A 12,398-nucleotide genomic window follows, 5' to 3' on the forward strand; every position below is an offset into this window, starting at 1 on the left:
ATTTTCTAGAGCCATCCAGTGAAATTAGACCTGAGAGACCTTTGCATGAGCAGACACACGCCCAGGGCATGGCCAGGCAAACTTCCAGGGGCATAGGCCCTGTCTCCCTCCTGCAGCCTTGGTGGCCCTGTGCCTTCTTTGAGGGCAGGACAGAAGATGGGTAACAAGAGACAGTCTGACTCAGGTCCCCAATGCCCGCTGGTCTGGGAAGGCCTGAGATGGAACCTCAGGGGCACACAGGCGGGGATGTGTGGAGTGGAGAGGGTGTGTCTACAGGTCGCACCCCACTGAAGAGTGTTTGGCCTGGCCCCGTACATAAATCCTCAAGCTGACACAAGATGCAGGACTGAGGTGCACATGGCCATAAGAATGCAACGAGGCAAACGTGGACATTTCTTGCCATGGGTTGCGTGTGAATATGGTCCATCACGATACAATGACTGTCATAGGCCTGTTCAGCTGGCTCCCTGCCTACACATAAGAAAAAGCCCCTGGATCATAGCTCCCCGGCCGGGGTCCTGTCTTGGCTTTGTCCTTGACTTGCCATGGCCTCATTCTGCCCATGGCAATGATGAGATGGGTGGGCTCGAGCTTAGAGGCTGTGTCCAGATTTGAAATTCTCGGGTTGAGGGTAGATTTGCAGCGCTGAGTGGGCCATTTGTTCCAGGCATGGCTGAGCCAGAAGTGGCAGCTGCCAGCAAGCTCTGCATGTGGCTCCAGACTTGTTTTTGTTGGAGCGTGCGTCTCTGAGCGCTGAGGTGGGGCTCACATTGCCCTGCCTTTACGACTGCTCACCAGGCCCAGAGGAGACCAGGATGGAAGGATCTGGTCAACACTCATTCATTTGTTCATTCCTTCACTCATTCATCCTTTCACACACTCACGAAGCTCAAAACCTATTATGTGCTACTAAAGACACAGGGATGGGTAAGTGGTCCTGCCCTCCCACAGCTCAAGGCGGTGGTGGGAGACAGAGCCACCACCGTGTAGCATCATTCACTGGCTACACTGTGGGAAACATGTGGAGGTGGGGAACGGATGAGAAGGCTGGAGCTGATGAAGGTTTGGATGGGGCAGTGGCAGTGGAGATGGACAGAGTAGATGGGTGTGAGTCTTCTTGTTGGTCTGTTAACAGGACCGACCAGGGACCAGCTGGATTTCAGAGATGGGGAAGAAACTAGAGTTGGGCATGATGCCCGTATGCTAGCCTGGTGCCTGAGTGGACATTTGTGTCCCCACAGACTTGGGTTTCAGGAAAGGAGGTCAGTGGCCAGGGCTGCCCACATTACTGTGATTTTCATCTCTTCACTCTCCTGTTTCATTGCCCACAGGAAAGAGTGGGTGTTAGCCATCCCCAGACCCTGGTGACTTTGGTCCTGGGCCCTGAGGCAGGTGGAACAGGGAGGTCCTGCCACTCAAGTGGGAAATGTGGAACACTGGGTCCTTTATGGTCTCCCTCAATGGCTGCGTTCACCGGCAGCTCTTCCTAGGCCCAGGGAGGAGCCTGGGGTCTGCTTGAGCTCAGACTGGCTCCCCCATTGTGGTCAGTTGGGGCCCATTTCAGAGCAGGATGCCCTGCCAGATGCCCATAGGCGGAGGGCTAGGGAGGCAGCTGGATGGTAAGAGGGTGTGTGGTGTGTTGGGGAGTTCTTATTTCCCTGCACAGTCTCCAAAGCTGCCTGACTCATGCCACGTCCCCAGTAGGTATCCTACAGCTCAAGAGTGGCCTTGCCCTCTCTATGTGGTTAGTCAAGGTCCCACTCCTGCTGGTTCCTCCAGGACCCCCTACAGGAACCCCTCCATTCTCCAAAAACTGTATCTGAATCGCTCCTGGAATCATGGGTGGCCCAAATGAGTTCTGACTCCTTCTGCTCAAATGAGTAAACCGAGGCTACAAAAGGGGAAGGGGTTTATGCAGGTTACACAACAGGCCGTGGCACAGTTCCAACGTGAGCCCAGAGCTCTTTCCATCCAGCTGTAGGTATGGCCTTAAAGAGATTGTCCCAGAGGTTCTGCATTTGTGAGGCAGTTCCCTACTGAGGGCTACAGAGGAAGGAAGATAGGCACACACAGACGAGCCCTGGCTCTTGCCCTTAAAGTTTATGGGATCGAATGGCAGCGAGCAGGGGGTGGGAGGAAGGCAGATCTCAAACAGTGGACATGCCCCCTAACGGAATCAGGACCCTTCCAGGTTGTACTGACTGCTTGACTTGACCCAGCTCAGCCCAGCTGGGGCAGGCAGTGTGTGCAAACCAGCCTAGGGAAGGGAGGGGTGAGAGGGCGGTGTCTGTGAGTGCTCACGAGGCTGAGCACGGGTCTCACTTAATTCTTACTACAAAACAGGAGGTGAATTCAGTCAACCCAAATTGTGGTACTACGAGCAAAAAATACGTGTTTGTTATAATTCTGGAGCCAAAGCTAATATAGGAGGCAAATACAATATCCTGGTCCCACTGCGGGCAACGCTGTCTCCAGCAGGGATAGCCATAGAGAAAGGAAGAAAGAATTTGGGAGAAGAGGTAGAGAGAGAGGGAAGGAGCAGGGAGAGATGCTGAGCAAACCCTGTTCCTGGACATCTGGACTTCCTTTAGCACGAAGAGGCCAGAACCCCCAGGAGAAGCATCAAGTTCATGGTACACATTGGGATGATAAAACTTATATGAATTGTCATGATGATGGTCATAATAATGTAGCCGCCATTGTGAGTTCTTATTATATGTCAGGTTATTTAAATGTTATCACTAATATCTACAACTCTTCTCCAAGGTAGATATTTTCAATCTATCAAATAGTCATTGATATAAATCCTAAAAGAGGGGCCTGAGCCTTTGAGGAGGTACTGTGCCGAGGTCATGCAGCCTGGAAGGGCTGGGCTAGGATCTGAAGCCAGGACTGTGGGGTGTCAGAGCCTGCCTTCTGCCCACAGGTCACCTGGTCCTCACAGGCTTGGCCCTGGCTCTGCTGGGGTCAGGGTGGGGGTGGGGCTGAACGTTGTGTTGGGCAATTGGAGCTGGTTCAGTTCTAGGCTCTCAAAATGACCTCCTGGGTATGAAGGGACCCACAGAAGTTGTCCTGACTTTGGCAGGGGTCACTCCTCTTGCCCATGGGAACCATTATGAAAGAACTCGCCTAGAAGCAGGAGAACCATTTTGGGTCTCCACTCTGCTGAGCACTGCCTTCTCCTGCCCCATTCTGGGCCCCACCTTTTCCCTTTATGAAGTAGAGGTCAGGAGAGGGTTTAGCAAATCTCCAGCCTCTAAGGACTCTAAATAATCCCTTCTCCACTCCGGCCCAAACCTGCTCCGAAGGCAAAGAAGCAGATCTTGTCTTTGTTCTCCTGAAGAAGTGCCATGACCCTCTTCCCCATCCGCTCATTCCTCTTGTAGATGAGCTCCTGGCGGAAGTAGCTGTCGATCTCCTGGGCTGTCACCTGCTCGTGTGGCGGGAGGGTGGTGTTGATAAAGTTGGGCAGCTGTAAAGGCAAGACAGAGGCTGCCTTCAGTTCTTTTTGGAGCAAGGTGGGCTTCATATAAACACACGCAGCCCAGGTGAGGCGGGCAACTTACCTTTATTAAGTCCCGACAGTGGGCTATATGTTTTGTACATGTTTTTCATCAACTCCAAAACCCTTTGAGATGAGTGTTGGTATTTCCGGTTTTATAAATGAAGAAAGGAAGAGTGAAAAGATCCAGAGACATGTGCTAAGTCACACAGCCAGCAAAGTGGCCGAGCCGGGATGAGAGCCCAGGACTGCCACGCTGCCACAGGTATCACTCCTGTGGCTCTGCCTTGTTGAACCTCAGCTTCCAGATACCAAGGACCTGGGATGTGGGGCAGAGCTCAGCTGCTTCTCTGCTCTCATTTCAGCAGCCTGGAACTGGCACATACAAGGAATTTGGTTCAGCGAGTGGATATGGGTGGTCAGCTGAGCTGCCTGGTGTAGCAGAAAGGACACGGGGTATGGGCTCAGGCTGACCTGGACTTCAGGCCCTGTTCTGACACTGTGTGACTTTGGCCAAGTTACTTAACTCTTCTGAGCTTGTTTCCTCATTTGTAAGGTTGGCTGACAATATTTTTTTTGGGGGGGCGGGGGCGTTATATGAGGTGATGGGTACTGTCATGAGCTGTGTCCGGCCCACTTCACACGAGATGAGAAGAAGGTCCTAACCTTTGGTTTTTCTAATGCCTGAGCCCTCGTTAGCCACAATCTGTTGCCACCACTATCTTCCCATCCCCAGCCCTACCACTTGTCAGGACATAACTCAAACTCCTCCATCCTTCTTAAAACTTCAACTCCAGGACCATGACTTCCTCCCATAATGATGCTTGTTGAGCAATCTGGCTTGGAACTGTACAGATTTCTCAGCTGCTTTGGGCCCAGTGTCCACCCCCAACCACATGACCTGGGGGCCAGCATCACTGACATGTTCTTGAACTAGGCAGAGAGCTCCTTGAGTTCAGGGACAGGGCCTTTATCAATGCCTGGAACAGACGAGGTGCCCAATAAAGGTTTCTGGAAATGAACATGACGTTGTGCTATCTATCCTTCCTTCCACATCGCCTCGTGCAGTGCTCTTCCAGTCCCAGCATGCTGTCCTCACCTGACGGCCGGTGTTCTTGCCTCATGGCCTCCAATGAGTGGGTGTGGCCTCAGAGGAAGCCATGGGCCATGGAGGAAACTGAGGCAGCGCGTCAGAATATACTCTTTTTCCCCACCATCTGTCAATGTCATCCTAATCTCCAAGTTCTTGCTCACAGGATATCTGCCACCTGGTGTCCCTTCTTCCCTTTCTCTTTCTTCACCAACCCAGGCACAGAGCACAGAGCACCAGGCCTCGCTGACTGAAAGACTAGCTGGATGGAGAGTCTGGCACGAGCAGACCAATTTCCTGCAGGTTTTAGTCCCCAGAAGAGTCATGTGGCCAAGCCACATGGCTTCTAGAGCCCCCGATGAGTTAATACTCTCCGGGGAAAACGAAGGTGTCAGTGGAGGCTGAACCCCGAGAGACGGGGAGAAGGCTGGAACATCTGTCTGTCTCTACATCTGCTGGCCAAGGACGTTCCCCAGAGTGAGAGGGGAGAGAGGCCAGAGTTGCTGTTCTGGGCTAAACAAGACAATGATATGACTGGTGCAGTGCACAACCTGTACAGCTGTATGTAGCAGCTATGCAAGTGCCCAACAGGGCCAGCACAGACCTGGGGCCCAGGGGTTGTTTGGCAAATGGATAAATGAACAAATGGAGTTCCTACTCGCCCCTCCCCCGACTGTGGAAGGGAGACCAGCAGCCCTGACAAAACAGGCTCCCCTTAGATTTGACGCAGTTCTAGGAAAGGCCAACCTGCAGACTTCTGAAAGGAGCGGGGACACAGAGAGCTGTGACTCAGAAGGGTTATTTCTGGAAACATGTTCCTCACAGGCTTTTCTTCCCTCCTTGAGCATGGGAAAGAATGTGATACAACGTTGTACCAACAGATATATATTTGTTCAGTCAGTGGATGAATGGATGAATGAATGACAGAGGCAGTAGAGTCATGGTGGGATGCACGTGGGTCCCGAAGTCAGACAGCTGGGACAACTTGGGCTGGAATCCCTCCTTTTGCCAGTTACCAGCTGGGTGGCTTCTATAACCAACAAGTGACTTGGGCTCTGAGACTCAGTTTCCAAATTGGTAATATGGGGGTAACACATGTTGTTGTAAGGATTAAGCAAATCAGTTTTGGAAAGTGCTTAGCACAGTGTATGGCACAAAAGAAGTTTTGACTAAACATCAGCTTTGTACAACCAGCCTGTGGGATGGAGCTGGCTTTGTCACCTTTCCCCTATAATGGCAGAGGTTACAGTAAAGGGTGGCCTTGGGCAGGGGACAGAGACGGCGGTGACAAGGAGATGGCCTTTGGAACCATCAGAGAGCTATGAAGGCAGTGCTCTGCTCCCCTCCCCTTCTGTCAAGGGTGCAGGCAGAGGCCTTCCCTCCTCTGCTTCCTGACCACGAGTGTGTATTTGTGGAACGATGAATCTCCATTCCTTAGGGAGCTAAAAAATTTAACAAGGATAAGAACCAGAAAGTTCAACATCAAAGCTGCAAAGGAGTTAGGCTAGACACTCGGGTTCCCGGGGCTGCCTAGCGCTTGGCTGACATTCTCTGCCTGTTTCATGTTGATGGGCCTTGGCTCCGTGCCAAGGATGGGGCCTGGGTTTGGGCCTGGGCGGGGATGGGAGCAAATTAATGATGTCATTAGACTTGTCGGCAGCCTTAAATCTTCTGTGACAAGTTTAAGTGCAGGACGCATGATAAGACTTTAAAGAGGACACATCAGGTCCCCAGGGCCCTAGAGTGAATAGTCTGAGATGGGGTGATGAGAAGACAGGCTGGGCAGAGCTAGGGTGGGGCCTAGCCATGGGGGATGACTTCGGCCTAGTTAGTCTCCCCCGACCCATGACCAGGACTGGGTCAGGTCTGGACGTCAAGTGCTCAGCCTTCATGCATCGGTGACCTCAGTGGCCTCATCCCTTCTCTCCGTCCCATCCATTTCATAGCTACCTTCCAAGAACTTCCACAGGTCTGGCCTGTGTCAGGGTAGGGGGCCACAGAGAACCCACAGACTGGGTCTGCTGCCCAGGATGAAACTCACAGCCCAGTGGAGAGCCAGACTTGCACAGGAGAACACTGTGGGATCTGTGCTTTGAGAGGACGCCGCGGCACTGGGGAGCTGAAGGAGGCACCTACCCGTATGACCATGTGTTTTGGTTTGTCCAGGACACTCTAGGTTCAGGACTAGGACAGGCTGCCTCGTGCCTGTTAATTATTCTGACTCTTAATTATATAAGCTTTCATTCTCAAAAGTGCCTGAGTTTGGACAATAAATACATGGCTACCATAACCTGTCGCAGGCTGGGGGCTCAGACAAGGCTTCCCAGGGGAGGGATCCCTGCTGATTCAGGGGATGGTGACAGGAGCTGTAGGAGGTGGGCCTCCGCCATTTCTGAAGGTGGGGGTGGGTGGGGAGGCCAGGCAGACCAAGGGGAAGGCGCACGGTCCCTGCTCCCAAACCTTATCACCCTGGGCCCTGGGCCTGTCCCACCGCGGCCCCCAGGGGCTGCATCACCATCCTCTGCAGTGCAGCCACAGGCATCTTTCTGACCACACGGCTCTCAGGCTGGGACATTCCAGGGCTTCCTTCTCTCAGGGGACATTCTCAGGCCTGCATGATCTGCCCTCTGCTCTGCGATCATTCCTCACGACCTCTCACTTTCCTGCACCTCCCCAGGCAGCTTGCTCTACCTGCCAGCCCACCAGTGGACTCCACTCTTCAGCCTGGCTCCAATCCCACCTTCTCCCTGAAGCCTTCCCTGACTACAGGCAGTGACTGTACCCTGACAGCTCCTGCGTCCTCAGTTCCCTGCAGCCTCTGAGGCCTCCAGCTGCACGCACAGCCCCCTTGATAGACCCTTTCTCTATCAATACCTGGGCCCGTGATTTAGCCTTGCTGCCCTGACGCTAGGCTTTTCTGCAGCCGGGGTCAGGGCTGCCTAGGCCCTCTCTTGAAGGATAGGCTGCCTGTGCACTGCTGGATGTAGCCTGGGTTACTATCCTCATCCAGATGGACCAATCCACCTGCGCCCTCTGTCTCATTTCAAGCATGGGCACCGCGAGAAGATCTCTGATGCAGTTCACCTGCCAGAGACAAATCAGGGTTCTGGACATAGGCTCAAAGAAAATCTGAGCTTGCAATCTCTCAAGGTGACCCCATTCTCCCTCTCTCAGCTTAGTGTCAGCCCCAGCCTGGCCAGGGCCCTGTGCTGCACACCCCTCCCCCAGCCCTGCCACACCATGGCCAGGCCATCTCGAGTGGTGACCAGGTGCCCTCTGCCACAGAGCTCCCTGGCTGCTCAGGGTTCGACAGCCTCTTCCCAACAGATGACAGAGGGTGGGGCTCTGTCACAGAGTGAATGACTGGTGAAACGCCTATGAGCCTTGCGGTGTCGGAGTTCTTCCCTCCTCCCTCCCTCCGCCATCACCGAGAGTCGGAGCTCTCAGAATCCCGAGCCTCCTGTGGCCCGGTCTCCAAATCCTCATCTTTCACCCTCTGCACTGCACTGAGCACAACACGCGCCTACATTCGCGCATGCGACAGTTGCTCACTGATATGTCCACTCTGTGCCAGGCCCTGCGCTGCCACTGTGACCGAGAGATGAGTGCCACCGCCTTGCCCTCAAGGAGCTCCGGGTGTAGTGGAGCATCGCACAGACAGAACATCACAGCCTGATGATGCTCGGCTGTGCCTCCAGCCCAAATTCTCTTCCTCCTCCTCCCTCTTGCCCCCCTCCCCCTCCTGCCTTCTCTCCCCCTTCCCCTTCTCCTCCTCTCTCTCCTGCCTCTGGCTTGTTTGTATGCAGTTTCCTCTGCTGGAACAGTCTTCCTTCTCTTGTCTGTGGTCAATTCAGGTTCTTCTCTGACCTCTCATCTTGCAGGAATCTTTCCTTTTCCCCACAACCCAGCCGCTACTCCCAAGCCCATCTAAATTCCTGCTCCTGCCACAGGCTCCAACTGCATCCTCTAGTCTCCCTCACAGCAAGAGGAGGGAGTGTGATTGCTGGTTGAATCTCCCCATCTCTCCTTGGAGCCTGTCAGCCCCATGAGGGCAGCTCTCTCGGGCTCTCCCATATCCCTTTTCATAACACGGTACCTGTCCTGCTCTGTGGCCGGCACTGCTCCAGCTAGTTGGGATATATGGATGAATAAAACAGACTCAGGTTGCCCTCAGGGAGCTTCTGCTCTAGTAGGGAAGGACAGACAATAAATAATAACTAACCAATGAATCAAGATATGTGTTTGAGAAAATGATAAAGGTCATGGGGGAAAAGCAGAGAATAAGAAAGGGGATGAGAGCATGGGAGGGGGGGTCAGGCTATACTTCTAGGTCAGCTAATTGGGGACCTGCCTCATTGAGATGATGATATCTGAATTAAATCTTGAGGGCAGAGCAGGGCTGAGCCCTGGTGACACCTGGGGAAGGGCATTCCTGGCAGAGGGATCAGCCAGTGCCAAGACGAACTGTGCAGCATGGAACAGCAATGAAGCCCGTGCAGTTGGAGTGGCGTGTGTGAAGGGAGGGCAGAGGACATGGAGTTGGGGGGGACCATGTGGCCATGCAGGCCATTGTAGAGACTTTGGATTTTCCCCTGAGAAACATGGGGAGCCATTACAGCATCCTGAGTAGGGACGTGGCCCGTTCTAATTCAACTGCTTCTTGCATGACTGGAGATTCAAGCACCATGACACAGAAAGCACAGCAGGCCTAGAGGTACCCAGGAGGATCCCTAACTCTATCCAAGGAGCCAGGGAGGGTTCCTCAGGGGAGGTGGCATTTGACCATGGCCAAGTGGAAGGACACCAGGAGGGAGAAGGCTGAACCAAGGCAGAGCAGTCTGAAAGGACAAACTGCACCGGGGAAGAGCCGCACGTGGCACAGGTCGGCAGCGCAAGCTCTGTGGTGGGAGACCTGGGCTGTGACAAGGTCAGTGGAGGGCAGGACATGGAAGGCCTCGAATTCTGGCCAAAGTATCTTGGAATTTAACCTGAAGGCAATGGGGAGGCCTGGTGGAGCCGTGCTCAGCTCCCACTGCCTGCCCAGCTTGGAGGTAATTTTTCTCTGGGCCTCGAATCAAGACAGAACACCCTGGGCTGGACTCAGGCTCCAGCACTGAGTGACTGTGGGCTTTCCCCTCCCTGGGCTTTAATTTCCCCAGATGCTAAATTGAGCGTCCCGGAGGCCTCCCTGTTCTTCCAGGCTAAGCTTCTAGGGTTTACACATACCAGGCTCAAGTGCCAGTCTTGATAACTTGATAAGCCAACAACTACTGAGTGGTGTGGCCTTAGGCAAGTCTCTTCCCCTCTCTGAGCCTCAGTTTCCCCATCTGAAAAATGAGGACCCAATAGCTCCTGCTTATTATGGCGGGAGAGAAGACTGCCTGCACCTGGCTCACAGTCGGAGTCTAAATAATAAACGCCAGGTGGGTTTATGTGGGCCTGGCCTTGGAAGCTGGCGAGCCAGAGGCTCTCTGGGCCGGAGGAGGGGAGTCTCACCTGAGACGTGTCATGGTTGAAGATGACAGCATTGAGATCCCCGCAGTTGTAGTGCTTGATGAGGTCCTCGGTGGTGTAGGGCGCCTGCAGGCTTCCGGCCCGCACGCTCTCGTGCTGCAGCAGGGTCTGGTTCAGGGCAAACAACACCTGGGCAGAGTAAAGAGCGATAAATAAGGGCTGTGCTCAGGGACCTGGCTGGAGTCTCTGACACCTCCAGGACTGACACTTCTCCTTCTGGACGTTAGGGCAGAGAAGGTGTGTGGGGCTGGCACCAGCTGGCACAGCCTGAGTATTTCCACACTTCTCGCTCCTTACTCCCTGGCCTCTGAACACGAGCAGCCTGTTCTCATCTCCAGTCCTCTGCCCGCACAAGTCCCAGCTCCTGTTCTGGGTGTCAACATTCTATCTAATGATATGGCAAAATGAGAACCCTAGTGTGGGTTTTGGAATGAGACGTGAGTTTTTTGTTTTTTTTTTGATTCTTCTCTTTTTTGGGGCTTCGTAAGTTTCTAGAATGAGCTCAGACTTATTTTGTAATCAAGAGCACCTCCAAACAAAGCAAAACAAACCAATGAAAAAAATGAACGGAAAACCCACTTAGATGTCAAGGCCCAATCCAAATGCCACCTGCTCCGGAAGCCATCCTCACACCCGTCAAAGGCCTAGGGGCTGAGTCCCTGTGAGTCAGACCCAGGTTGACAGTCAGAATGTGTTTCCTCAAGCCCCTCTGTGTTCTGGGCCACCATGCTGGGTCCTGGGGACACAGCTGTGCCCTAGGCAGACGTGCCAGGCCTGGGGATCACTTGGAATATTATACAGAATGTCAGATGCCCAGGCCCCAACCCCAGGATCAGAATCTCTGAGGTGGAGCCCAGGGTGTGTATTTTAAGAGGCTCCTGGAACTTCTCTATGGCCCGAGTGCTTCTGATGTTTGAGGACCACGGCTCTAATGGAACATGTCTTGCCCGAGGTACAACGGCACTGAAATATGATCTAAAATGTCCCGTTTAGATTGTGAAACTGAAGCCCAGGAGGGGAAGGGACTTGTTCAATTCGTGTGTGCATTTGGGGCACGCCAGCACCACATGGCAGGAGTTCCTACCAAGTGGCATCAGTCACGTGGTTCCAGAACACATAACATGAACAGAAAAGCTCACCAACAGGTACACAAAATCTGGCCAAAATACTGTCATGCGCAATGAGGCCAACCTCGTGGTTATGACATCATCTCTACCCATCTCCTCCTCCTTCTGTTTCCAGTGGGGCAGGAGAGATGGATTGCACTGGGATGCAGCAGCCCAGACTGCTCCCTCTAACGAGCTGGCTGGAGATGAGGTCAGACCCCACCATCCCACCTCTGGGCATTCCCCAGACTCTGGCCATCACCTCTGAAATCCAACCTGCAGCCACCTGGTACAGGGTGTTGATGGCAGCATGGTGGCTGGGGATGGATCACAGTAGGCAGTGGCCCTGTTGCTGAGGACATTGCTAAGGCAACAGGCACTTTCTCCCCCATGGCACATGCCTTGGATGAAAGCATCTGTGTAAGCTGTTCTCCTCTGAAGGCTGGGACACACAGGCTTTCTGTGACTGCAGCCTGCTGCCTGCTGCACACGCCTGCCTGATGCTTCTCAGAGTTGGCGGGGCCACACAGCATCCCGAGAAGGTCATCCCGTGGTAAGGTCATCCGCTCAGGCATCCAGAAGACCTGCCTGGAGGGGAAATGGCTCCCCTGGACCTTCCTGGCCACACAAGATCGCTTCCTCAGCCATGTGCTCCTCATGGAGCTGGGAGGTATTCTAGTGAATTAGGCACATTACAACCTGCAGGGTGCTAAGAACAGTTCTGGTGTGTAGAAAGTGCTGGATAAATGCTTGCTAAATAGCACTTGGAAGAAAAGCATTCGACCTAAGCCTTTCTAGATTGGAGCTGAAAGGCCCGTGGAGGTCATCTGGTTCAGTGGTTTTTCAAACCATTTTTAGCCATGGAATCTTTTTTGTTTGTTTCGTGATTATTGTTTTCTGGAGGAACCTTACTTGGAATTCAAAACGTGCAGCAGATAAAAATAGAAACTTCCCTGACTGACATAAGGGAGGCAGGCTGGAGCCGGAAGTCCCGCTGACTCAATGCCCTCCTTTAACAGGGACTCTCAAAGCTTCTCTGTGGAACCCATAGGTCCCTGGAGCCCAGTTTGAGAACCACTAATCTCATCCTGAGGCGCATCATAGAAAAGAGGAGAGGAGACAGAGCCCAAGAATGGGCAGGATGGGGCTCACGCCAGGCCACACAGTGAGCTGGGGGCAGAGTGGG

General features: G+C 53.4%; 1 protein-coding gene across 3 annotated transcripts in view; it reads right to left on the reverse strand.

Moving 5' to 3' along the window:
• Positions 1–12,398, reverse strand: part of TRABD2B (TraB domain containing 2B) — a 227,567-nt gene that overhangs the window by 41,801 nt on the left and 173,368 nt on the right. For all 3 annotated transcript variants that reach the window (XM_074334689.1, XM_074334688.1, XM_074334687.1), the window contains exons 3-4: positions 10,089–10,235; positions 3,298–3,472 (exon numbers count right to left, since the gene is read on the reverse strand). In XM_074334689.1, the coding sequence (XP_074190790.1) occupies positions 3,298–3,472; positions 10,089–10,235 (322 nt within the window). The remainder of the gene's footprint in view (positions 1–3,297; positions 3,473–10,088; positions 10,236–12,398) is intronic.

This window comes from Rhinolophus sinicus, linkage group LG06 (genome assembly GCF_036562045.2).
Source record: "Rhinolophus sinicus isolate RSC01 linkage group LG06, ASM3656204v1, whole genome shotgun sequence".
In the NCBI taxonomy this organism is placed as follows: domain Eukaryota; kingdom Metazoa; phylum Chordata; class Mammalia; order Chiroptera; family Rhinolophidae; genus Rhinolophus; species Rhinolophus sinicus.